The sequence below is a fragment of the Dromiciops gliroides genome, chromosome 1 (assembly GCF_019393635.1).
Source record: "Dromiciops gliroides isolate mDroGli1 chromosome 1, mDroGli1.pri, whole genome shotgun sequence".
Lineage (NCBI taxonomy): Eukaryota > Metazoa > Chordata > Mammalia > Microbiotheria > Microbiotheriidae > Dromiciops > Dromiciops gliroides.
This window is the reverse complement of record NC_057861.1, coordinates 172,850,391-172,877,977: the sequence shown is the minus strand read 5'-3', so window position 1 is coordinate 172,877,977 and position 27,587 is coordinate 172,850,391. Positions and strand designations below refer to the sequence as shown.

The following is a 27,587-nucleotide window of genomic DNA, read 5'->3' as shown; positions in this document are numbered from 1 at the left end:
TCTGGCTCCTCCAGATTACAAGAGCTCTGGGTTAGGAGGATGGGAAGACAAGTAGTCAAATAAAACAAGCTCTAGTCTCAGGCCCATATGCACCTAAGCTTGCCTCTTACCATAGTGTTAGCCATTGTGTCACTAAGACTCTTTTGTGAATCTAGCTCCATTGGCTGGACACTCTGCAGCCTCTCCCTACCATCCCACTCCACCCCACATATATGTGCACAGGAGGAGCTACCTTCCCTTGGGGAGCAGTTAGGATTGTTAGCCTGTTAAGAGTCCCTTTTAGCTTTCCGTAGGCCTGCAGCTGTTCTGAAATTCTTGTCATCATCTCCCTATGTGTCTGCTTATGACTCAGTATCTTTCTAATGGGTGGAGAACCATACAAATGACTTAAGTAGAAGCACTAAGGAGGCAAACCCAGTGCATAGGGAATCAAATGGTCCACCCACCCACCCACCCACCCAGTACCATCACCACCTTTTTTGAGTGGCTTCAGGCAAGCCTTTTACATTCTATACTTTAGTTTTCTCATCAGTAAAATGAGGATGAGTGAACCGTTTGTAGTCCTGTTATTGCAGGGCATGGTCCATAACAGTTATTTTGAGGCAAAGGTCAGGAAAAATGGGATCTTGTGCTAGAAAAAAGAAAAACAAAAAACCTCAATGTTAAGAAGCAGGTTAAGCCTGTATATGTCAATCTGAGGGTGTTTGTTTTGGGATTTTCTAGAGCTAAAGAGCTCTACTGTATTCCTAGGCTTCAGAACCTTTAGCCAGCCTGGGTTTTTTTTTTTCTGTTAATGAGTCACTTTTTTAATAGACAATGTTTGCAGTCTGCTTATTATCAATCCTTTTATTTAGTTTTAACAGGGGAACTCCAGCCCTGAACCCCACCCTCTACAGACACATCAACTCCCATTCATTGCTTATTAAATCAGCATTTAGAAAAAACAAATACCCTTTCCACACAAAGAAAAGCGGCAATTTTTTTCTCTCTCTCTAAAGTCAGTTTTGAGCTTGCTCCCCTCACTCCACAATAATCTATAGATACTTATGTCATCATTCACCAAGCCCTAATGAGTTCATGGTTCTGCTGCAAACATACTAGAGTGATTTTATGTGGAGAATCATAGATTGTTGTAGTGATAAAGAATCTCAAAGGTCCTCTGTTCCCACAGATTATAACTATAAAAGCAGGTTTTACATGACTTGCCCATACAATGGGCCATGGCATGGCTGGATCTAGAACGTAAGTCTCCTGGCTCTCAGTCTAGCGTGATTTCCTATTCTACCCTACTACCTTAAGGACCCCTTTGGAGTTGTCTGGGACGTACCAGACCTCAATAATGCTGAAAGTTTTCCCTTTTATTGATTTTTCCCTCTTTTTTCTACTCTGGGCATCCTTTGCTGAAAGATTGGGTTCTTTAAGCCATGACTGGATTCTGGGAGACAAGAGTAAGTGTCTTATTTACTCATTTTTCTACCACGCCGTTTTCTTTGACAAAGCTGGATTGCAGCTGGCTTTAGTTTATTCTGGTGACCAAATCTATAGGAGTTGAGGCAGTCATTCAATCAACAAGCATTAAAAGTATTTATGTTTTAGGACCTGTGTTAAGCACTAGGCATACATAGAAAAAACAAGAACAGCCCCTGCTCTAATGGAGCTTATATGTTAATGTAGGTAGGAGGTGGTAAGGCAACATTTATAGATCAGAACATACTAGGTAAATAAAGAGTAGGTGGAATATGTCCCCAGAGAAAATAAGATGACCTTAGACAAATCCTAGGATTCCATCTGGTACCATCTTGCTCATGTCACCTCAAATCCAACAAATTTGACTCTCAAAGCATTACCTAGTCTGCCTTGACGAGGCAGCTTTGACAGTTCCAAGTGCCTTTAAAAATATCCCTAACTATATTCTGTGCCCTGTGGGTGTGCAAAGCAAATTAATTTCAGAGAGTAAATAGGTATAACATAGAACCCATCTGTGGACCTTTTTGGTCAGTAGAACTGATAGGTTTTCTGACATGTGGGATGATCATGAGAAGTCAGGAGTCTGCCTGTTTCCTCTGAAGTCCCACAACTCAACTGCTAGTGTCTTTTCAGGAAAAGAAAGGATTAGTGGAGAAAACTGAAATGGTGACACTTATTTAATTCTAGGACTGTTTAGAGCATTTATACACTGCATTTTTCCACTTATATTTAGGAAGCCCATTTCATTAAAACATTTGTAGCCATAAAATCATATAGATATATCCCTTCTCCCACCTCAAATCCCTTGCACAAAGGTGAAGTAAGTTCTATTTTGGGTGGGCATTCAGGAAACGGCCTGGCTACATTCATTAGGATCACATTACATCATCACTAAGGCCCTCTTCCAGTTGCCCAAAGTAGGAAAGAGTCTCAGATTAGCAGGATGTGATTCACGATTGTAATCATGTCTTTCTCCACTCCATACCTGAAAGGTAATCTTTGGTTCCAAAAAAGCAGATTAGCCAGGAATGTCTGCACCTTCTTGGACATTGAGTCATTATGAGTTACATTCAGAGAAAGGAATCCCCAGCAAACCTTGCCAGACCTAGTGTCTGGCTGATGGATGAAGGGCTTCCCTAATTGGATCTTGTAACCATTGAGAAATCAGGTTCTCCATTTAACTCCTTAGCTTCCAGGTACCCAACCATGGTACCTTTTCTTTAAAGGAATCAAAATGAGTTCATAACCTAAAAGGTAAACCAAAGCACAAAAACTGCCTCCCACCAGCACATGAGAGATTTTTCCAAGGCATCTTCTCTAACTCTGCTTATAAAAAGTCATGGTGGAACAGGAAACTTAATAAAAAAAATAACCCTAACTTAAGTGAGAAATTGTTGTACTTACATTTCCATAAAGTAGATGGAGAAGTGGTTCCTCATCCAAATCCCTGAACTCAAACAAATTTGGAAAGTTACCCCCAGATGGAGGCTGTGACCCCTCAAGTTCTGAGACTTCATTCTCTGGCAGTAAAAATGGGGAGTATCTTTTCTTAGCCTTGAGTCACCCACCCCAACAGAATTAAACTGTAACACCTCTTCTCATTAACAAAGAAGCTTTTTGTCTGACCAGAGTCCGTGCCAAAGGCATCAAACCCAGTTTATTACAAATCCCTTAGACTATAAAGATAATGCATATGTTCAAAACTATCTCATAAACCCACAACACGGCAAAGGAAGGTCATTCTCTTTTTAATAAAATTATCTGCTAAATGATGATGCTTCTACAGGGTTTATAATATAATAACCATAATACCTAACACTCACACAATGTTTATGGCTCCTATGGAATTGTATGTACATTTTCTCATTTGATTCTGCCAACTCCCGTGTCAGATGGGTAGTTCAAACATTATCATCGCTGTTATCACACACTGGGAGACTGGCTCAGCATGATTAAGAGACTTGACTAAAACCACACAGCAGAATTAAAGCCTTAGCAGAGGACTTTCAAGACTGTAAAGACGAGGAACCAGTTAAATAGACAAGATTACACCACCTGGGATTCATATAAGCCAGATATTGGACTCTCCCTTCAAGGGCATTTAGTGGTTGAATGCAGAAGGTAAAGTCAAATTTAATCAGGAGTGTGTTAAATTTTCAGTGTGAGCATTTGCACGTTGAAAATTTGGAATGGCTACAAATTAGGGTTTGATTTTTTGTTTTGTAAATTGTTGAGACTTAAGAAAATATTAACAGTGCAGATTAAACTTTAAAGTGTGGCTTGTGCACTAGAAACTTTTTTTTTGAGAGTTGGTAGTTCAACATTTATTTACTAGCATACCCCTGGATTCTGTGATTAAACAAATCTAACTAGCAGCAGGGGAATACAGTAGCCAAACCCATTTCTAAATAGGCATTCTAGCCATACTTCACTTTGAGTGTTGTTGTCACTTGATTTACACACACAGTAAGGGTTCCTGAAAAGTCAATGTGTAAATCAAATCTTTGTAAACCAAATTGGATCTTAAATGTATTCAAAAGATTCCTGTGGTGAATCCATTTGTAAAGTAAAAAAATCCTTTTGTAAGGAGCCCAGTTTATCTGCTTATGTTTTTTTATATAGCTGGTTTCCTCTAATCAAGGCACCCTTGAATGAGGCTGTTTTGTCAGAAGACTGTTTTCAAACCCTCCACTAATTGATTGTGTAATCCTTGAAGTGCCTCTTTTCTTCCTTCATAACCTCATATGTAGAGTATGCCTTATACAGAATTGGTGCTCAGTAAATATGTGTTGAATATCATTGAATATTAGAAATAATGTTGGAATGACCTATGTTTTTGAGCCCCCTTGCATTTTTTATTAGTAATAGTAGTAGTCGTAATAATAGCTAGCTAGTAAAAATAGTAGTAGTAATGATAGTAATAATAATAATAGATAGAATTTATATAGTACCTACTATGTGCCAGATACTATGGTAAGTGCCTTACAAAAATTGTCTCATTTGATCTTCATAGCAACCCTGATAGGTAGGTGCTCCTATGATCCCCATTTTAAAGACAAGGAAATTGAGGCAAGCAGAAGTTAACTGACCTTCGCAGAGTGACACAGCCTAGTAAGTGTGTGAGTCAGAATTCGAACTCAACTCTTTCTGACTCCAGGCTCACCTAGCTTCCCCCAAAAAGAAAAAGCTGAGCTCTGAAGGTATTGGATGTGGATGTAAGACATTCATTCATTCATTCATTCATTGGCAATTATGGGGGATTTCTTCTCTGTTCAAGCCACTGTGGGTTACAAGAATATATCTGAAGGCCTCCTCTGCCCCCAGAGAGCTGATGGTAAATCTCAGAGTCAGAATTTGCACCCCAATTCCCCTGGCTCCAGAAACTCGGTCTTTCTCCTTCTATTACACTGTTAGCAGAAGCAAGGACATGCTGAGATGCTGCTACAGCAGCTCATTTCATTCATCGACATGATCAGAAAGCCTCTCTGAAGCCCAAAATGATGGTATTGTGCTGATTTTGGAATCCCCAGCCTCCCCAAACATTGCTACATTGGCTTTTCCCATCACACAGAAGTGCCTCTTTTTAAAAAAAATAACTGTAAATTACCCCAAATCATGACATACATAGCCTTGAGAGGCAGGGATGCACTACAGTGAGATCTCACAAAATCATCTTGGTGCCAGGGAGTGCCCAAGAAATGATTCCTACTTTATGTTAAGGCATATCCATGGAGCTACTTTTTATGGGGGAGAATCCATAGGATTATAGGCCTAGAATCTCAGAGGCCACCTAATCCAAGCCCTTCTTTTTATAGAAGAGGAATATGAGACCCAGGCAGCTTAGTTGACACGTTCATTGGGCACACAGGTAATAAATGACTAAGATGGATGTGAACACAGGTCCTTTCACTCCAAAGCCAGTGTTTTTGACATTGCCTCCTCACATAGAGAAATCAAAGACAGGAAAAAACCTAAAGAGACTAATGATTATGTGGTGATTGAAGGAATCCACTAGTATTGTTAGGATAGTTCTGTGGGGATTTGAGGTGACATAGTTTAGTGGGCTGAGAGGCTCTTGGTCCCTTCTTTTTTTTTTTTTTTTTTTTTTTTTTAGTGAGGCAATTGGGGCTAAGTGACTTGCCCAGGGTCACACAGCTAGTAAGTGTTAAGTGTCTGAGGTCGGATTTGAACTCAGGTACTCCTGATTCCAGGGCCGGTGCTCTATCCACTATGCCACCTAGCTGCCCCTCTTGGTCCCTTCTTGACTTCTAAGTAGGCACATGACCTTGGCCACTCACTTTGCCTCTCTATTTCAGGTTTAAAACACTAAGAATCATAGCCTGCTCTCTCATTCCAGAAATAACATGAGTTCAGCAGAACAGTAGGTTATAAGAACCAAAGACATTTTCATAAAAATAAAGAGTAACCCCACTGAACAGGTAGTCCTAACAAACTTTCCTAAGCTTTGCTTTCTACTGGTTCTTTCCCTTCTCCATTCTCCTTCCTTATTTCCAAAGGCAGAACAATCTCAGGAGGAAGGCTGAGGTTAGAGCAAAGTATCGAGTGCCATGGAGAATTGAAATTTGTCAGACCTGTGCCGGGTGTAATTTAGAAAGAGACCCTTGGGACAGCTAGGTGGCGCAGTGGATAGAGCACCGGCCCTGGATTCAGGAGGACCTGAGTTCAAATCCGACCTCAGACACTTAACAATTACTAGCTGTGTGACCCTGGGCAAGTCACTTAACCCCAATCGCCTCACCAAAAACAAACAAACAAATAAATAAATAAATGAAAGAGATCCTTAAGAGTGGGAGTTCTTATCCCTGCTTTGTCACTGAGAGCCAAGAAGGGCTGTCCCACTGGGATCTGAGGGAGGGAGAAGGAGTTTTCTTTCTTCTGAGCTTCCTCCTTTGAATCAATGCACCTCTGCCCATGCCCTTGGCATTCCTCTAACTGCCACTGCTGCCCTGCTGATCTCTTTCCTCTGAGGGAAGGTACACAATGGTCCTGGCAGTTTGCAGAAGCACCCTGCAGGGTCTGGCACAGTGGCTGGTGATATCAGTCAGTTCCCCATATGTCTTTGCTCCCAATTAAACCGTGAGAATCCCTCCTAGTTAGATGGAAAGAATATCAGAAAGCATTGAGTTCCAGAAATCCTCAACCTCTCATACCCCCTTCCCTTTCTACTAGTCTGCATTTGAGGCAGGAGCTTATTTATTTGCGTCACTTTTCATCACAGATTAAAAGAAAAAAAAATTTAAGCCTACTTTAGTTGTTTGCTAAAAAGGGGGCTCTTCCCATTAAATTCATTTTGACATCAAAAGAGCACAAATATTTATGTCTTTTATCGTTCCTTCAGAATACATCCCACAGAAATGGGACCCCAAAAAATCGTTCTACCAACCCTCTCTGTCATAGGGACAACAGAATCCCACGCGCTTTTTTGTCTCTGAAAAAGGCTTTTTTTTTTTTTTTTGCTTAACTAAAAACTGGTAGGCCCAAGCCCATCCTTCCTCCATGACTCTCTCTGAAGGGTTTCAGACGGCTCTTTGGAGTTTGGTCACCCCCATAACTAAATATTGCTTTAGCTCAGATGGTACAAAGAGCCTGCTGAAAGCAACAGGGGGAGCGGTGATAGAGACTCCACAATCAGGCCACTGTTTCCAAAGAGTATTCCCCACTATGGATGGGAATGCCACAAACACTGTCAGGCAAAAGAATGACACCCTCTGCTTCCCAGCTCTCAGTTGTGACTTGTGCCTCATTTGGGACGAGAAAGAGACAGTGATTTCAACGTGGTCAGCATAAGGCTGAGTTATAGCTTTCATTCAAGCTTCAAAGTGTCTTTGAAGCGGGGGTGGGGAACACTGCCCCCTCCCTCCTTTCTAAAAGGAAAGAAAAAATGTCACCCCAAGCACAAAGCAGAGCATTCGGGAGAAGTTAACCGTGGCTGTGGTGCAAGGGAGGTGGGGGGGGGGGGGTGTATTTTTTAAGGCCAGACCTACTTTTCATTAGATTGTTGCTAAGTGAGTAAATAAATGAGCTCACTGCTACACCCAGACTGGGCAGGAAGAATTTATAGAGAATTAATAAATCCAGCAGAAGCAGTATGTGGCTTTCTCTTCTGGCCATACATAGAAAAGCAACCAGTAATCTTGGACTTTCAACATGAAAACCTCTGAAACTCTACAATTTCAGGAGAGTAACTTTTTAAGTTCCAGTGGGCAGGTCATGGCATGGTTTGAAGGATTTTCGTTAAAGGGATAGCATTAGATGTTTCCTGGACATAAAGACAAAGAAGTGATTATAAGACATAATAAAGATGGCCAAGGTGGTTGGTTTGACTTTAATAAAGGATCTTAAAATGGAAATAAAGCCCTTCAGAGAGGCATTGTGGGCAATCCAAATGCAATTCCACGGATGCATAAAACCCTGAAAGTGACATTATTAAGTCAATTGGAACGGACTGATCTAATTTTACTTAGCCATGCATGGTGCAAAAAAAAAGTACAAATAGAACGGTGATTAAAGAACATTACAATTTGAGATTTGGATAATCTGAGGTATTATAGTAAGAGATTGTAGTGTAATAATTAGCCTCAGAGTCAAGAAGACCTGAGCTAAAATTCTGCTTCTAACACACACTACTTTTGGGACACTAGACAAGTCATCCAACCTTTGAATGCCCTAGACAGCTTTCTAAGGCTAAGTCACAGAAAAGTTGCTTATCTCCATCACTGGAGAGAGTTTAGTTTCCTTATAAGAGTTGGTTGGGATCCCTCCCAACATACACATGTGTGGTTTTTAATCACATGGTGTGATCTATTTATTTTTTATCAAATGTGTTTTCTGAGCATCTACTGTATGCATTTAGTCAGATTAGGCCTTTGACCAGGCTATCCAAATATGTTCATCACTCACTTTTCTTATTCTCTGAAATGAATATATACACACAAGGGTCATTATTTGAGGCAGCAGCCTGAAAAATGCAAGCAAAATATTACTTTAGCCTTCATTATCAATTCAAATAATATCATAATCCATTTTGCTTATGACTACTGAAAGCTGAAATGCCAAAAAATTAACAGATAATAGGGTAATGAGTGAATTTCCCTCAAATACAAAAGGTCCCCCAAATGTATTTTTAAAGATCTTTTGAGATTTTTTTTCAGTAGTGTTTGTTTTAAAGTATGAAGGGAGGAACAAGATGGCAGCAATATGTGAAGGAAGGCTAAGGGAGAGAACGTAATAGGCAAAGTACAGAGAGCCATGAGGACAATAGGACAAAAAGTTAACAGTATGACTATGGTGTGTTCATCAATAAATATACAGCTTAAAGGGACTCCTGAGTCAACATAGTTTAACCCGTGCTTTTACATATGAAGAAACTGAAGCCTCATGTTTGGCCTTTACAAAACCTGTCCAGGCATCAGTTCATACAAATATGTCCATGTTTCTTTGAATTTACATTCCTCATTTCTTACATATTAGTTTGTTTAGTATGCCCAATAAAGGGGCAGATACTTTGTTTACTGTTCTTTGCTATCACACATGCTACTATGAATATTTTGGTAGCTATTATACCTAAGTTTCCATCTTTGACCTCCTTAGGGTATATGTCTAGTACCAGAATTCGTGGATCCAAAGGCATAAATAGATTAGTCACTTTTCTTACCTACTTACAATTTGATGTTGAGAATAGTTTGTGCATTAATTTTTTTTTGATTGGTGTCTTTTGTTTTTCTATTACCTCTATTTTCAAATATTTTAAATTCCTCTACAATAAGACATTTCTTTTTTATTATATATTTTTCCTTTCCCCAATTACATGTTAAAACAGTTTTTAACATTTTGTTAAAGTTTTGGATTCCATTCTTATAACAAAGAATAAAAATGACAGAGATAGCATTTCATGAAAATATCAACCAAGTCTCTATTTTCAAGAGGCTTAGTAAATATTCAGGAGGTAGGGAAAAGTGTCAGTTGGCTTGCTGTATGACCTTGGGGCAAATGACTTAATCTTTCTTTCCCAATTTTTCCCATCTGTGAGTGGGAATTGTGCTCAGAAAACAGCCTTGGGATGAATAGCCCTGCATCTGAGCATCTCAGATAACACACACACACACACAAACACACACACACACACACACTATGTATCTTGCTAAAGACCTGAAAATCCAGTAGTTTACCTCATAAGGATGTTGTGAGTCCTGGTACAACACAGTTGCTAAGTTATTAAGTATACTGCATTCTGGGTAGCAATGGCTTTCTCTTTTTTCTTAGATAAACACATGCATCGCTAACTCCTATAAAAACAAATTTTTTACTGGGCTTGTCCCTTTTGGTGTGGTTGGCTGTCATAGTGATGCTAGTGATAATAATGTGAATATTAGCATATAGCCTTAAAGCAAAATTACCCCCAAGTGCCTGTAGGACCACACCCAGTCTTAAGTCATTATTTTTACTTGTAACTCACACTGTCTTCTAGGCCTCCTTGGAATAAATCAGGGAAAGGAGAACCTAATCTGGTTTAATTCTGAGGAAGTTCAAGTTTCATTTTGTTTCTTCATCAAATGACATAAGCATTTGGAAGCAAACAACTTTGAGATCTCTGGTCGATAATATATACATAATTGTGTGTGTGTGTGTGTGTGTGTGTGTGTGTGTACACTTAATGTCACTACCATCACTTTAGAGAGAAAGGTTGAACAGGACCAACCAGATATCTTCTAAGATTTGTTTGTCCTGTACTTTCAGTCTGCTGAAGATTTTTGGTCTGCTGAAGACATTAGTGGGGTGAGTGGCCCCTACTCTAATGCTTCCCTTGGAGATACACCTGTCACTATCTGTTAACAGCCAACACAGAAGTAAAGGGAGAGTAAGCCCACTTGGCTATCAGAGATGAAGCATATTTTGTCCTTCAGATGTTAAGAATTAGTGTTTTTAAAAGGAAGGGAGGGTTTTGTTTCCATTTCCTTTTCTTAAAAAATTTTCCCACATATTAGGGCTGTGAAACTTAAAAGAGCCCAGGTGTTTGTGACAAATCCTCCAGGGAGGGAAAAAGGAAACAGTGTTCCTCCCTTAGTACCCTCCAACAAAGCATGGGGCCTTGTCACACAGACAGCAAGTTGGAATTCTCCTGTGGTTTCTAACTTAGGCTCCCTTTCTTTTCTCACCATGGATTCATTCATTCAACAAGCACTTAATTAAATGCCTACTATGTACAAACAATTGTTCTAGGTGCGGGGGATATAAAGACAAAAAATATTATATAGCCTCTGCCCTCAATTATTTTATATTAAACAAGAAGAAAGGAGAAACAGTATGTAGAAAGACAAGTAAAAACAAATCACTAAGTAAATACAAAGTAATAAGGGAGTAGGGTACTAACTGGGGGCATCAGAAAAGGGTTCTTCTAGCAGGTAGTGATTGAGCTGAGATGTGAAGGGTTCTAAGGATTCTAAAAAGTGGCGGTGAGGAGGAAATGCCTTCCAGTCATAAGGATTTTACATCCCCTGTGAAGGGGTGGTGATGGGAGATGGAATTTTGTGTCCATGCAACACCAAGTTAGGTCAATTTGGTTGCAGGTAAACATTTATTTAGCACCTGCTGTGTGCCAAGCACTGTACTAAATTCTGCATATGCTAAGTTGCAGCATAAAGTTGAGTAGCAATATGTTTGCAAAGAGAGACCAGAGCCAGATTGTGAAGAGCTTTAAATGCTACACATCTAAAAGCAAAATGAAAGTCCAGGAGCTTCTTGAGAAGTAGAGTGGCACAGTCAGAGTTATGCTTTAAAAATAACACTTTGGGAACTGTATAAAGGATAGATTGGAGAGAGGAAAGAGCAGTTGAAGACTGTATACATCAATTTCCTCATCTGAAAAATTAGAGGACTTGAAAGTTTCTATGGTCCTTTTTAGCTCTAAATCTGTGATGCGATAATTGTTCTCTTGGCTCCATCACAAACCCCTTACTCACATACATGGGTTATGTCCTTTAACAGTATCCTTATCTGATAGGTTCTGTTCACCTAGAACCCTCTCAGTTTGGAATTTGAAGTCAACCTGAAGGAATTAAGGAAAGCTTCCCTGGATCTTATACTTGAACCCAGTACATAGATAATAAAATGACATCTCTGGTTCTCTTGTGTTAGCACCAAAGGATCTCAGATATGCACAGTCTCATTTTGAATAGCTCTAGACAGAAAACTTCTTGGGAAGATGGACCTTTTCTTTCTCTCTCAGTCCCTAACATAAAACTTGCTGGACATATAGTCAACTCAATAACCCATGCTTACTGAATCAAAGATCACCCCCTTTGAGCTAGTCTTCACATCATTCATCTTCATCCTTGAATCTTGCAGCTCAGTCCCTGCTCCCCATGAAAATACTTTAAGAGGTAGGCATAATGTCAAGTACTCCTTATGAAAATAAATCGACTAGTTACTAGGTTAGTGTCAAGATTATTTTGACACTTTTGGGGGGACCCCACCATTGTATATATTGTTTTTGCTGTGTTGGGAAATTATCAAAGAAAAATCTCAATTCTTACCCTCATGGGGCTTTATTCCTTTTGGTATCATGAAAGACAGATCAATTCTATCTGCCCTCTCTCCTGTTAACAAGTACAGCCCAGAGACAGAATGAACTAGATAATCTCCCAAGGTCTCTTTCCAGTTCTTTGATCCTCTGCTTCTTTCAAACACAAAACATTCTTTACCCAGAGGCCTCTTTGTGTATATGGCACTGAAAGAACAGAGAGATATACTGTGACTTATCTAGAAAAGAATCAAGTGGTCTTTGAAACAGTACATGTTCCCCATGATCTCAGGCTTTCCACAGTGGCAGAGAAGGGAGATAAGCATAGAGATCAGATTGGAAAGACAGAAAAAAGTGATGTAATGGGGGCGGCTAGGTGGCTCAGTGGACAAAGCACCGACCCTGGATTCAGGAGTACCTGAGTTCAAATCCGGCTTCAGACACTTGACACTTACCAGCTGTGTGACCCTGGGCAAGTCACTTAACCCCCATTGCCCCGCAAAAAAAAAAAAAGTGATGTAATGGGTAGAATGTTGAGCTTGGTGGAGTTAGGAAGGCTTGAGTTAAAATTCGGCCTCAGACACTTACCAGCTGTGTGACCCTGAGCAAGTTAGTTGGCTTATCTGGCCCTTTAGGTTCCTCATTTATAAAATGGGAATAATAATAGTACCTAATTTCTAGGGGTTTTGTGAGGAATAAATGAAATGACATGTAAAGAACTTTAAAGTGTTATATAAATTCTGACTATTATTACTAATAGTGTTTTAAATATAGTTAATTGGATGGGGGGGCGGGACAATGAGGGTTAAGTGACTTGCCCAGGGTCACACAGCTAGTTAAGTGTCAAGTATCTGAGGCCGGATTTGAACTCAGGTCCTCCTGAATCCAGGGCTGGTGCTTTATCCACTGCGCCACCTAATTAGATATTTTATTGATATTCTTTTTACATCACTATCACTTCCCTGTGACTACCTTCTCCCACTCCTAGTAAAACTCTCCCTTGCAAAAGATAAGTATCATCAGACAAAATGAAGTTATGCATTAAACCAAGTCTGAAAATGTATGCTTCTTTTCCCCTCTTTACAATGGTATTATAGGACCATAGATTTAGATGAATCCTTTGAGATCATCTAGTACAATTCCCACATTTTACTTACACGTAAGGAAATTGAAGCCTGAAGGTGTTAAGCTGTCTGAAATAGCACAGATCATTAGTGGCAAAGCTGGGACAGTGTTACCAGATCTTTGTTTTCTACTACATCACATACTCTGTCTTGAAGTTCATGCAAATCTTCTTAATTGGATATTTAAATATTTCTCTAGCTAGGTGGTGCAGTAGATAGTACACTGGGTTTAGAATCAGGAAGATTCATCTTTGTGAGTTCAAATCTGGCCTCAGACACTTACTAGCTGTGTGACCCTGTGCAAGTCATTTCACCCTGTTTGCCTCAGTTTCCTCATCTGTAAAATGAGCTGGAGAAGGAAATGGCAAACCACTACAGTATCTTTGCCAAGAAAACCCCAAATGGGGTCACATAGAGTCAGACACAACTGAAACGACTGGACAACAACAGAACTAGTCTTTGGATTAACTCTTACTCTACTAAAAGAAGAGTCTAGAGAAATTAATATTCTAGAATCTAAATTCATCAGAGTCTGATACTTGCCCAAAGACCCAGTCTTCTAAGACTTCAGATAGCTGGCATCAAAATGTCTCAAGAAGACAGGAGTCAGGAGAAAGAGACCTTGTGGGTAGAAGATAGGCATCCAAGGACATTCCTTGACCAGAGTACAGAATAGTATCCAAAACAGCTCTAAATCTAGGATCCTCCTAAGATCCAGAATGAAGGAAACAGAAGTAGGAGCAAAATCACTAGATGAGCATATCTCCCTAAATTTGACTATGTAAAGGAAAATTCTCGTTGAGTTGGCACCTTATGAAGACATAATGCAGCAAGACCACTCAGGCAGAAAAAAAAAATCACCAAATATATCCCTTGACCAGAGTTTACAGAGAAGTAACTGAAACAAAATTATCTCAGGAGAACTCTGGAGGTTCCTTTTGTAGAGATAATAGTGAGATGAATCAATTTGCTATTCTCTGTACCTTGGTCCTTAATAAGTACTTATAGATACTTTATTAAGAATCTGTGATTTCAGGGCAGCTAGGTGGCGCAATGGATAGAGCACCAGCCCTGGAGTCAGGAGTACCTGAGTTCAAATCCGACCTCAGACACTTAACACTTACTAGCTGTGTGACCCTGGGCAAGTCACTTAACCCCAATTGCCTCACCAAAAAAAAAAAAAAAAAGAATCTGTGATTTCAAACAAGTGAGTGCTCCCTCCATTAATGAAATTGCAGTTGGTCCTCTCCTCCCCCATGTCTTAATAGTCTAATGTGTTACCATGGCTAAAACAAAATATTCATCACCTATTAACCAACCTTCTAGGAATAAGCCTCACTGAATTTTTTTTTTTATTTTTATACTTCTTTTTAAAATTATTTATTTATTTAGAATTTTCCCCAAGTTACATGTAAAAACAAATTTTCACATTGATTTTTTTAGAAACTTTGTTTTCCAAATTCTCTTCCTCCCTCCCTACCCCTCCTTAAGAACTCAAACAATTCAATATAAGTTATACATGTGCAGTCATGCAAAACATTTCCACATTAGAACGAACCAAAAATTATACTTCAATCTGTATTCAGATACCATCAGTTCTTTCTCTGTAGATGTATTGCATTTTTCACAAGTCCTTCTGAAAGCATCCTGCTCATCATTTCTTAAAGCACAATAGTGTTCCATCCTAATCTCATCCCACAATTGATGGGAATCACCCCAATTTTAAATTCAACTTTTTACAAAATCTCTTTTAGGGTACCAACCTAGTGCAGGAGTATTTGCTAGGTCGAAGAATATACATGGTTTTATGGCCCTTTGGCCATAGTTCCAAATTGTTCTATAGAATGTTTGAATCAGTTTACAGCTTTACCAAGAGTGTATTCATGTCTCATTTTCCCCATATCCCCCACAACATTTGTCATTTTTCTCTTCTGCCTTATTATCCAATCCAGTAGGTTGTGAGGTAGTAGCCAGAATTCTTTTGACCTGAATCTCTCCAATCTGTCGTGAGTTAAGTATTTTTTCAAATGGCTATGGGTAAGCCTCAATGAATTTTAACTAACCTGGCCTAGAGTTGGGCTTAGACACAGAGCCATTCCAGCATGAATTTGTGTTCCACCAGTGATGTTGCAAAGAGACATCCTTCTTTAGTGGATGATTTAGTAAATACCCAAGAGAAAAGGAACCCAGGGAAGAAAAATGGTTAGAAAAAAAAATACCACAAGGAGACAAACAGGCTGACATTCCTTGAGAAAACAGCTTTTAAGATGCATTTAACATTAAAGAATGACTCCAATAAGTATTCCTCGAAGTTTCTTTTATGAAAATTAATCTTATTTAAATTTAGCTTTTGGTCATTTTAAGTCCTCCTCCCCCCTCTTATTCTTAAGGTCATTATTTACCGAAGCACAGGATGTCACACTGGATAGAAAGCTGGGATGGAGCGAGGGAACACCTACCTCAGACACTTGCAAGCTGTGTGACCCTGGGCAAGTCATTGAACCTCTGTCTACCTTAGTTTCTTAGACAATAATATGGGGGCAATAACAGTACATATCTTGCAGGATCCAATTGCAAAGTGCTTAGCACATAGTAAGTGATTTATAAATGCTTATTCCCTTCCCTTTTCTTGGCATCCAAGGAGAGCAAAAAGGTTTTGTGAGGCAGGGAGAAAACCATAAGGAACCACAAATCCAGATACATTGCAAGGTACTGCCCAGTCAGCACTTTCCTCTGGGCAAAAAAAACCTCTTAATTGGCATGGAAATGAACTAAGCAACAGGTCAGGGGAAGGGGGGAGGGGAGGGGAGCATGTCTTTAAGTAGACTAGAAGACACTTTTATCTCAAGTTCTCTTTCAGACATCACAAAATTAATACATGTCCTTATATGCATCTGTCCAGACAAAAAAAGCTGGTCCCACTTAAACTGTCATTCGTGGACTGAGATTAAATGGCCACAACACTGGAGAATGCTATAATTGGGGGTGTGGGGGGGGCAGTGTAGTTTGTTGTGTTGTGTGGATGTGTGTGTGTGTTTCTTTTTCCCTATGGGTTTTGCCATCTGTTTCTTTTAATGCACAAACAAGGAAAATGATGGGTTTGGAATGCAGGGGTTTTCAAAAACCAGATGACCACAGGCATTCTTTAAAAGGGGGAAACTAAGGGGAGAGCTTGCAGTTCTGTGACATTTGTCAGGAAGTGAATTTTTAAATACCGGGAACAACAAATGCCCTCTGCCAGGGAAAGGCCACAAAGGCAAGGAAAAGCAGCCCTCCCCCCCTCTTTTGTGTGTCTCCTCCCTTCTGAAGTCATTTCTATAGGTTAACATTTCACGGAATGCTATTTTAGGTCTTTTTTTTTTCTTAAAGGCAAATACAAAACAGTTAAAGCTGGACTTGAGAATAACAAACCTTGGATCTCTAGTTGCATTACTGAGTTGGCAGCCTTGGGTGTAGTCCACTCTTAGAAACTTTTAGAGACTGAACAAAAGCCGCTTTGTGAGCAGATCCTATTTAAAAAAAAAAAAAAAGCCAAGATCCAAAAGCTATAAATAGAGGAGTCAGGGAAGAAAAGCAGGAAGATACCTTAGAACCCCAGTCAATGATAGTATCCAGCAGGTATTTTTTTTTTTAATGAAGGCATGAAACAGGGCAGTAGCTTTGGCTTTGTTTTTGCAAAAGTCATGTCTTAAAAGGAAAAATGTGAAATGAACTGTGTGGTGGCCACTCAATAAATTGTTTCTTCACCACCCATACCAGTAGGCCCAAGGAAGGTGATGGAAGCTTCAGGTAAGGACGGCATTTCCTTCTGGAAAAGCCTGAGCAGCTGAGACAATGTGAAAACATAACCTGTGTACTAAAAAAATCCTTTTCACCTTAATTGCAAGAAGTAGTTGACTTTGGAGTGGGAGGGACTTAACACCAGACCGAGTTCCAGCCCTTCAGGGTTTAGGGTCCCTGCTGAGAGGAGGATTGGTACGTTTGGCCAAGTTCCACCCATTTGAGCCCTACGACGGTGGAACATTTTTCACATAGTTTTGTGAGCAGCCTGACGCCAGAGTTTTCACATTAGAGAAAAGGATAAAAGATGATGGTTACTGAGGGAACCACCTCTTGTTTCTAATTTGTGAGGCCTGCTCTCCTCAAGGATAGTTTGCAATACTTGAGGGTGCTGTTACTGATGCCAAAGAAGAAAGCACAGCAATTTAGAAGCCCTTGGAGAATTAATGAGTAAATACACTTCAAAATGAGTTGACTTCAAAAAAAAAAAAAAACCCACAACCCTCCTAGAGGTCTTTCTCAACCCATGTTTAAGGCCCCCCAAAGAATCATATAGAAACAAGAGCTTGTCAGGTGAGATTCATTTCATTTACATTAATTCCAGATGCCAGAAGTCATGATGTGGGTATTTGACCTTTGGAAGCATGTCCTGCTTAGACTGTTGCTCCCCTAATGGAAATGGGAAAATGATTAGCACAATGAGTCAGGGTCAGAAGACCTGAACTCTACTCCTTGTCGCAATTATGCAGACTTAAGTCTTATTATTGATACCTTACCTTGGACTACAAGTTCCTTCAGGTCTCCAAGGGTGTCATTATTTGAACTGGTAGCTTTGCAAAAATGCTACGGTCACCAAAAGCCTTTTAGCTACACTTGCAATAATAATGTTTGGCAAAGGCGGGCAGGGGAAATGCTGTATCTAGTTGAAGCTATGAGGGGAATTTTAAGTGGTTGGACTCTACTCCCACTATTCACTTTGCACATAGTTTCAGTCATTAAAAACAATTCAGTACACAGCGATTTTGATTCAAGGAGGAAAAACTTCTTTACGACTCCAAAGGTATATCTAGGACTTTTCATGCTTACGGTTGTCAGATAAAATGACAGAACAAAATCTTTTATTAAGGGGGAAGAATTTTTAGAGATGTTTGTGTTAACTAGGGGAGGAGGAAGTAGGAAAAAAGGGGTTTGGTTTTGGGTTTTTTTAATCACTCATTTGCCCAAAAAGCAACAGGACTTTTATATGATTGCTAACCCTAACCCTAACCCTAACCCTCCTTTCTTCTCATCCTCTCTTTGCCTCCATCCTTCCATGTTTTATTTATTGATTTATTTGTTAGTTTGTTGAGAGAAAAATAAAGAGCTTGGAGATGTTCATTCAGCCAGGAGCCAGAAAGGAACTTGATCCATTGCTAAGAATACAGGTTCATAATTTGGCATTTCCTTCTCTCCTAACCCTCAGGTGATCACCCCAGTGAGAACAGGCCATGGCTATGTGTATGAGTTCCCATCCAAGTACCAAAAGGATACCTATGACATCCCTCCATCTCATTCGATCCAAGGGGTAAGTAACAATAACGTAGCAGAAATGAAATATTAAGGTGTAGCTTATCTTCAGGTGTCAGCTGAAGTTTAGAATAAGGGTATTTTGTAACAACACTATTTCCATTTGATGTGGATCAACTTTAATGGAAAGAATCATGGGGTCAGAAAACCTGAATCTGAGTCCTGGCCCCAACATTTACCAGCTAACTGTGTGACCCTAGGCAAGTCTCTTATGGTCTCTGAGTCAAAATGTAAACAATAATACATGCACTGCTTACCTTACAAGGTTGTTCTAAGAAAATTCTTTGTTAATCCTTATCAAATGAGCTCCTTACAAAATAAGGTTTTAAATAATTTATAGGCACACATATATAATTATATAACAATTTTCATATATATATATAATTTCTATATAGTTTTACATATAATTTTATATAAAATTATTACCAATAGCCTTTTTTTACAAATAGCAACTTAGCCTAGAAATTTGGGGTTTTCCTCATCTGGAAACCCAAGTTCTTTAACTGAGAAGAAAATACCTATCTTTGTATTGTATCATTGATCTATATGTGTGATTACACTCTCAAAAAAATTAAATGAAATCGTGGTTTCCAGGGTCCCTCAAAGAAGAAAAAAGACCTAATTTAAAAGGAAAACTACATTGATCCTTGATCACCTGGACCCTTACAAAAGCTTAAGTTTTCAAATCACTTTGTTAAAAACATTTGGAAGCCAAAGCTGAGAATGACTTCAAACATGACCTGTATGAGATATTTCCACTTTTTATGACCCAGATTTTTTCCTTTCCAGGTATATGACATCCCCCCAACATCACTGAAGGGCCCAGTCTTCTCAGCTCCAATGGGAGAGATGAAGCCTTCAGGGGTATATGATATTCCTCCTGTGAAAGGGGTAAGTCAAATGATCCTAATTATTTGGGTTTGTGTTATTTGTTTTGTTTTTTGTTTTTTGTTTTTTTATAGTAGGAGGTATTTTTTTCCTTGTTGAGAAATTGTATGGAATCTTTCAAAGGGGAAAAAGTTTTAGACACCCACTTGTTGAATAAATGAAATAGTCACACCACATGTAACTAAAAATATGGCTAATTTCCTCCCAAATGTGCCATAATTTAAATATCCAGATTGTCCTCCAGAGTAGCTATCTTGGAAGACAAAAACACTTCTTCCAAACATACTGCCATTGCTCAAAAGATTTTTTAGGAAGTCTTTATTATAAGTCTATCCACAAACCATACCAAATAATCTGTTTCATTACTATACCTTGTTTTTAACCCCATCTTGATCACTTGCCCTATTCACTGAATGTGGCTCCCAATGTTTTTTGGTTATTTCCAAAAATCAAATCCACCTTCAGAGGACAAAGATTTTTCTCTATTTAAAAGATGCAAAAGAATGTGCCCCAGGCCTACTTCCAAGAGAGACATTTCAGAAATGTGAGCCATTGTTTACCATCGAAATGCATCTAGCCTTTCAAGATGACCATTTTGAAGGAGCAAATACCCATTGGCTATATAAGATCTGTTTTTTATTTTTCCTCCATTAAAGTCCTCCTCAGTTGCCTCATTGTAATGGGAAGGTGACCCTGGCCACTTGGGAGCTATTTGGCCAAAACAGTACAAGTTTCAGGCAAGTCTTAGCCAGCTAAAATAGCTTTTGACCTATTAAAATATGGACCTAGTAAAGGACCCTGCATCTTTCATCCAGGGACCAATCTAGCTAGAGATTACCCAGTGGCTGACATATTCTTTTGGTCACAGCAATTCATACACCTTTTTACTAATGCCTTGAGATCTGCATTGGGTACCAAGGATTAGAGTTTGAACTTGATGTGGTAGGTAGAAGGGAATCTTTACTCCATCTTAGGTAACATCAGAGCAGAGACCATGTCTTGATTTGTATCACCTCCAGCACCTACTGCAATGATTTGCACTTTTTGGAGGGCCTACACCTGTCATTTTATTGGTGTTAGGATTACTCTGCAAGTCCACAACAAGCATTTACTAAATGCTTACTGTGTGCCAAGTATTGCATTGAGCACTAGCAATACAAATACAAGTACAAAGAAAGATGATCTTTGCCTTCCGGGAGCTTTCATTCTAATGGGGGAAAACAATACATAAAAGGTAGGGGATGCATGGTAGAAAAAGTCTGGAGTATAACCTGAAGAAGAATGAGACATGATTGGCCTGGGCAAACACATTCCTTAAATAGAGGTTCTAAGATGAGCCATTCAGTCAGAGGGAGAGGCTGCGAGGATGGGAGATACTTAGTGTGTGAATTCCAGAGCTGGGAGTGGGCTTCAGGATAAAGACAGGCATGGTAGATGAAGACCAGAGTGCAGCCTGGAGAAGAATTAAGAAACTTTCTAACAGTACAGATCAGCAACTGTTCTACATTATAGGGACACTGAGGTGTTAAAAGATTTGTAGAAGAGTTGTTAAATGAATGAATCAAGAATGGCAAGGCAACAAGCATTTATTAAGCACTTACTACATGCCAGAAACTGTGCTAAGAGTGTTAGGTTCCTAGGACCATGGATTTAGAGCTGGTAGGGACCATAGAAGGCCACCAAGTCCATCTCTCTAATTTTGCAAATGAGGAAACTGAGGCAATGAGAAGTTATATGAATTGCCAGGTTCTCAATTTAGGAGTGACATGGTGAAAGTGATGTTTGAAGAAGATTGACCTGGCAGTAGAATTCAAGAGAGACAAGAAGCAGGTGGAAGAGAGGCTTTTGCAATGGATGAGAATGAGATAAAAAGGGCCTGGATTAGAGTGGTAGCAATGGGAAAGGAAAAGAAATGGAGAATACAGAGGAAGAAACAACAGAATTTAACAACATATTGTAAATAAGATATAAAAAAGAAGGAAGAATCAAGTCAAACTGCAGTGATTCTCTCCTGAGAGATTAGGAAAATATCCCAATTGGTTGTATCCCAAACAGAAATGAGGTGTTTGAATTAGGAAAATAATGAATCCAGTTTGGGATCCATTGAGGGATTGGTAGAGCCAAGTTTGGGATCCACTGAGGACATGAGGCGTTTGGTTTAGAAAAATAATGAATCAAGTTGGGAAACCATTGAGGGATTGGTAGAACCAAGTTTGGGATCCATTGAAGAGTTGGTAGAGCCAAGTCTGGGATCCAGTGAGGACATGAGATGTTTGGATTAGGAAAATAACGAATCCAGTTTGGGATCCATTGAGGAGCTGGTAAGAACCAAGGAGAGCTAGAAATACCTAGATCTCAGGAGAGAGGTTAGAACAGAATTTACAGATCTCACCATGATCCACACTGATGCAATAGTTGAATCCATGGAACAGAATGACCTCAAGTAGCTCATAAAATATTGTAAGTCAACTAAAGTTTGGGCATAAGAAGAGAAAAAGACTCCCTATGAAAGCAGCATTTTCTATTGTGTTTAGTTAGCATTTTCTCTGCAGTCACATAAGTTGCCTGAATAAGTCATGTAGTTTGGTGCATCTCTGACTGATTGTTCCTTGTATATTCCAGGTTTATGCTATTCCGCCTACTTCCCGAGATGAAGCGGGACTAAGAGAAAAGGAATATGATTTCCCTCCTATGAGACAACAAGTAAGACCCGAAGTCAGACCTGAGGGCGTTTATGACATCCCCCCTACAAGTACCAAGGCTGTAGGGAAAGACCTTAACGGAAAATACAACTGTGATGCTTCAGGAGTCACTGAGCAGGTATCCCAGAGACACCAAAGCGCTCTTCAAAACCAGCAGCACACGCACCTCGGACAACCCACAGCTTCTCAGAATGATGCATATGACATCCCACGAGGAGTTCAGTTTCTTGAGCCACAGGCAGCGGCCAGTGAAAGATTAAATGCCGAAGAAAAAGATGGAGTATATGATGTCCCACCACAGACCACACAGGAGACTAAAGGGTGTCAAGATGTGATAGATGGCATGAATAGGCTCTCTTTTTCTAGTACGGGGAGTACCAGGAGCAACATGTCCACCTCTTCCACAACATCAAAGGAGTCATCGTTGTCGGCCTCACCATCTCAGGACAAAAGGTTGTTACTGCTGGATCCAGACGCGGCCATTGAGAGACTTTATCGGCTTCAGCAGGCTTTAGAGATGGTTGTGTCCAACCTCACAGCTCTGGTCACCACTGATTGGAGATGTTATGGCTACATGGAGAGGCACATCAATGAGATCCGCACAGCAGTGGAGAAGGTAGAGCTGTCTTTGAGGGAGTACCTGCATTTTGCCAAGGGGGCTGTAGCAAATGCTTCAGGCCTCCCTGAACTCACCCTGCACAACAAAATGAAGCGAGAACTACAGAGGGTGGAAGATTCCCACCAGATTCTAACCCAGACCAGCCAGGATTTAAATGGCTGCAGCTGGTCCTTGAACATTCTGGCTGTCAATAAACCCCAAAGCAAGTGTGACGACCTTGATCGGTTTGTGATGGTGGCAAAGACAGTGCCAGATGACACCAAACAGCTCACTACCACCATCAGCACCAATGCAGAAATACTCTTCCGATCAGCCCCAGGCAGTGTGCGGCTAAAGAACGGGCCTGAGCATGTGACCAGTGCGGCTGACTACCTGCATACAGGTCCACAGACCCAGCTGATGCATCCCAGTGAGCACAAGGCCCAGCCCTATTGCAAGCCACCGCCCCCAAGCCTAAGCAAGGACCAGCATCCTGACTGTAATAGCAATGACAGCTCCGAGCGGAGCTGGATGGATGACTATGATTATGTCCACCTGCAGGTAAGGACATCAGACCAATTAGCCACATAAATCTTTTAGAACATCTAGTACAAACTCCTCATTTTCGAGATGAGCATACTTGGTAAGTTGGTTATTGTCTTTTGTTCTCAGAGGACCAGAATGACTACGTCGGGGTCAAGGTACAGTGTGTCTAGCTCTGGATGATCAGAACAATACAAGCTCGAAATGCTCTACCACAGATTGGGTACAAATAGTCCATGTGAACATTTAGGGTGGATTTTCTTAATGTGTGCATCTCAATAATGAGAATACTAAAGCTCATGGAAAGAATGTACTATCTGACATCCTCCTGACCTGTATTTAAATCCTAGCTCTGCTACTTATTACCATTCCGACTTTAAGCAACTCACCTAAACCCTCTGGGCCTCAGTTTCTTTTTGGTTTTGTTTTTGTTTTTTGCAGGGCAATGGGGGTTAAGTGACTTGCCCAGGGTCACACAGCTAGTAAGCATCAAGTGTCTGAGGCTGGATTTGAACTCAGGTACTCCTGAATCCAGGGCCGGTGCTTTATCCACTGTGCCACCTAGCTGCCCCTGGGCCTCAGTTTCTTAATCCATAAAATGAAAGGGTTGAAAGAACCTCAGAGGATCTGAATAGTTAGTGGCTCAGTGGCTAGTGTTCTGGGCCTGGAGTCAGGAAGACCTGGGTTCAAATGTGACTTCAAATACTTCATAAGTGTGTGACCCTGGACAAATCACTTAACCTCAGTCTATCTCCATTTCTACCCACATCACAGGTTTGTTGTGAGGATTAAATGAGATGATATTTGTAACGCAACTAGTACAATGTCTTATACTTAAAAATGAAAAGAATAAGACTGTATATCATGACTACTCATAGGAATTAAATAAATGCTTGTTCCCTACCTTCCTTTGGTTGATGTGAGTTGTCCAAGGTCACACAGCTAGTAAGTAGCAGAGCTAGGATTTGAACTGAGGTCCTTTCACTTTAAATACATTGTTGTTTGGTTTTTTTTATTATTATTATAGGCAGCTAGGTGGTGCTGCAGTAGATAGAGTGCCAGGCCTAGAGTCAGGAAGACTCCTCTTCTTGAGTTCAACTTTGGCCTCAGACCCTTCCTAGTTTTGTGACCCTGGGCAAGTCATTTGACCCCATTTGCCTCAGTTTCCTCATCTGTAAAAACAACTGGAGAAGGAAATGACAAAGTACATCAGTATCTTTGCCAATAAAGTCTCAAATGGGGTCACAAAGAGTTGGACACGACTGAACAATAATAACTATAACAACTTTCTATTAGACTCTACTGCTCCCTTTCCAAGAAGACCTATATCAGTGTCTGCTAAAGGAAAGATAATACTAATAATGCCAGTCTAAGTAGCTTGGCTATAATCATGTAATGGAGGCCTGATGTAGAAATCAGCAGTCTTGGGTTCAAATCCCAGCTCTATAACCTTAAACAATTCACCTTCGTTCTAAGCCTTATTTTTCTCATATTCCTAAAACAAAGAGGGAGTTGGAGCTGTTTGATCCATTTCAACTCCAAAATTGTTTGCATTCTGCCATTGCCTTTGCTCTCACTCCCCACTTCAGGCTTCTTCAGAAGGCAGCTGGGCACCCACCCAGTGACCCAGAGGATCGCCTCTTCTAATTGCTCTTTTCCATGGAGAATATATATTCATCAGCAGGGGAAAGAACAGCAGCATCTCACCAGCCTTGGAAAGTTTTTCTAGTTTTCTGGCCTGTTCTGTTCTGTAGAGGTCACTGAACCCTGACTCCACTCAATGTGAATTAGATTTGCTGTGTTATTTTGGCACTTTTCACCCCTGTCTTATGGCCATCTCGAGAACAGAGCCAGATGAGGAACTTGAAGGGCCCAGAAGCAAGTTTTATTGGCCAGATTTAAACTTGGCCATAGAGGTCATACATAGAGTCATAGAGGTCATAGAGTCATAGGATTTTAGAATTTGAAGGGACCTTAGAAATCATCTCATTCAAGCCCCTCATGTTACAGATGGTGGAACTAAGGTTTACGAGGCCAAGTCGAATGCATTAGAAAAGAATATTGGAAATGGTGCCTTTAGAAGAGGTTTGAAGGGAGTCCAACCTGCCCATCAAATAAGCTCATAGGGGTCAGAGAGCAGAGTACAGAGTATGAAAACTGGTTTGTCTCCTCAGCTTTAAGAGGGATTAGGACCTCAAGAAGACCGTGGCTGAGGCCCAGGTTGACATTATTCTAAAGCTATGTGCATAGGTGGGTGTGTGTGGCAAGAAGCCACAGCAGTGGGAAATAAGGCAATATTTACCCATTTGTCAACTCAATTGTTAGCACAAGTGAATCATGGCAGTGATGTAATGGGTCTTTTCTCTTGTAAAATAACAGGGGAAAGAAGAGTTTGAAAGGCAGCAGAAAGAGCTTTTGGAAAAGGAAAATATCATTAAGCAGAACAAGATGCAGCTGGAACATCATCAGGTAAGTTGAGTGGGGACTGAAAGCATTTCATGGGGGTGGGAAGCTTTTCTGAAGACTAGCAAAGATGGGACTTTGAAAATGTAGCATTTCCATCTTTCCATGGGGATCTCAGCATGTGAAAGTTTCCTGGCCTACGAAAGGGCCAGGAATAAATAATAGTTGTTAGTCCTGGCAAGTCAGTGCTGTTCTCAAAGTTGAGAATACTTGGGGAGAGCCCAATCAGACATTCCTGGTTTGGGGGCTAAGCCAGTGCACTCTAAGATACCAGGACCTAGCGGGAAGACTTGAGAAGATTTCTGAGCCTTCTGGTATTAGACAGTAGTGCATATGTGCTAGGTTAGGTTTTTTATACTGTTGCTGCAAGGAACCCTGAAACACCCCAGATTTGGGGTTTTGTTGTTTTTAACAAACCTTATGTGATTTGGGGTGTTTTTAGCAAACTTTATGTGTTATTTTGTTTTTAAAAAACGACAACAAACTTTATGCTGTTTATTAGGGCAGTTAGGTGGCACAGTGGATAGAGCACCAGACTTGGAATCGGGAAGACTCATCTTCCTGAGTTCGAATCTGGCCTTAGACACTTAATAGCTGTGTGACCCTGGGCAACTCACTTGACACTGTTTGCCTCATCTGTAAAATGAGCTGGAGAAGCAATGGCAAACCACTCTAATATCTTTGCCCTTACTTTTCCTCTTAAGGACTGCATTATCCTATCAGAGAATATTTGTATGTAGCCTGAGACTTAAAAAGCAGAATCATAAAATTTTAGACATGCAGGTTGACCTTAGGCCCAAGCCATCCATTTTACAGATAGGGAAACTGAGGTCTAGAGAACTGAAGTGACTCACCAAAGAGCTAAAACTGGAGCCCAGATCTCCAGCACCACAGTCTTTCCATTCTACTACTCAATATTACTCTAAATCAAGCTTTTATTTTTTTTTTCTCCTCAGATCAGTCAGTTCCAGCTGTTGGAGCAAGAAATTACCAAGCCAGTGGAGAATGACATCTCAAAGTGGAAGCCCTCCCAGAACCTCCCAGCTATAAACAGTAGCGTGGGTGCCCAGGACAGACAGCTACTCTTCTTCTACTATGACCAATGTGATACCCATTACATCTCCCTTCTCAACGCCATTGATGCCCTCTTCAGCTGTGTCAGTTCAGCCCAGCCCCCGAGGATCTTTGTGGCGCACAGCAAGTTTGTCATCCTGAGCGCACACAAGCTGGTGTTCATCGGAGACACGCTAACAAGGCAAGTGGCAGCCCAGGAGATCCGTAACAAGGTGATGAACTCTAGTAACCAGCTGTGCGAGCAGCTTAAGAACATCGTGATGGCCACCAAGATGGCTGCCCTACATTACCCTAGCACGCCCGCTCTGCAAGAAATGGTACACCAAGTGACGGACTTGTCCAGAAACGCACTGCTGTTCAAGCGTTCATTGCTAGAGATGGCAACGTTCTGAGGGGAAAGGGGAAGAGAGACTGAGGGGGTCACAGGATCAAACTGGAAATAGTGTCTGGTTTATGTAAATACTATCTATTTTTGTAGATGTTTTATATGGAATATTTTAAATACGTTTTGTGGATTAGAGAACATTCAGGGAGTTGGAGAGGTAAAATTGTTATCACTGTTTGGTTTTTATATACATCTGTGTATCAAAGATATATTATATATATATATATATATATATATATATATATATATATATATATATATATATATATATATAAACTGTACATAAACATGATCATGTTCTCATATGTGCCTGTGGGAGCATATGTGTATGTAGATATGTATGTAACACATTCCATTTTAAAAAAAAACATGAATTAAGAAGCACCTTATTACGCATCCCTAAAGTGCTACATCTTCACTGAGGACCTAACAGATGATTCTGATGACATAAAACTGT

At 40.2% G+C, this 27,587-nt stretch overlaps 1 protein-coding gene across 1 annotated transcript in view; it reads left to right on the top strand.

Moving 5' to 3' along the window:
* The window catches only part of NEDD9 (neural precursor cell expressed, developmentally down-regulated 9), a 56,556-nt gene extending 29,226 nt beyond the window's left edge, over positions 1–27,330 (top strand). Inside the window, exons 3-7 of the mRNA XM_043975548.1 lie at positions 18,374–18,475; positions 19,267–19,368; positions 21,988–23,226; positions 25,588–25,677; positions 26,628–27,330. Coding sequence (XP_043831483.1) covers positions 18,374–18,475; positions 19,267–19,368; positions 21,988–23,226; positions 25,588–25,677; positions 26,628–27,137 — 2,043 coding nt within the window. The 3' untranslated portion in view covers positions 27,138–27,330. The remainder of the gene's footprint in view (positions 1–18,373; positions 18,476–19,266; positions 19,369–21,987; positions 23,227–25,587; positions 25,678–26,627) is intronic.
* The last annotated feature ends 257 nt before the right edge of the window (positions 27,331–27,587 follow it).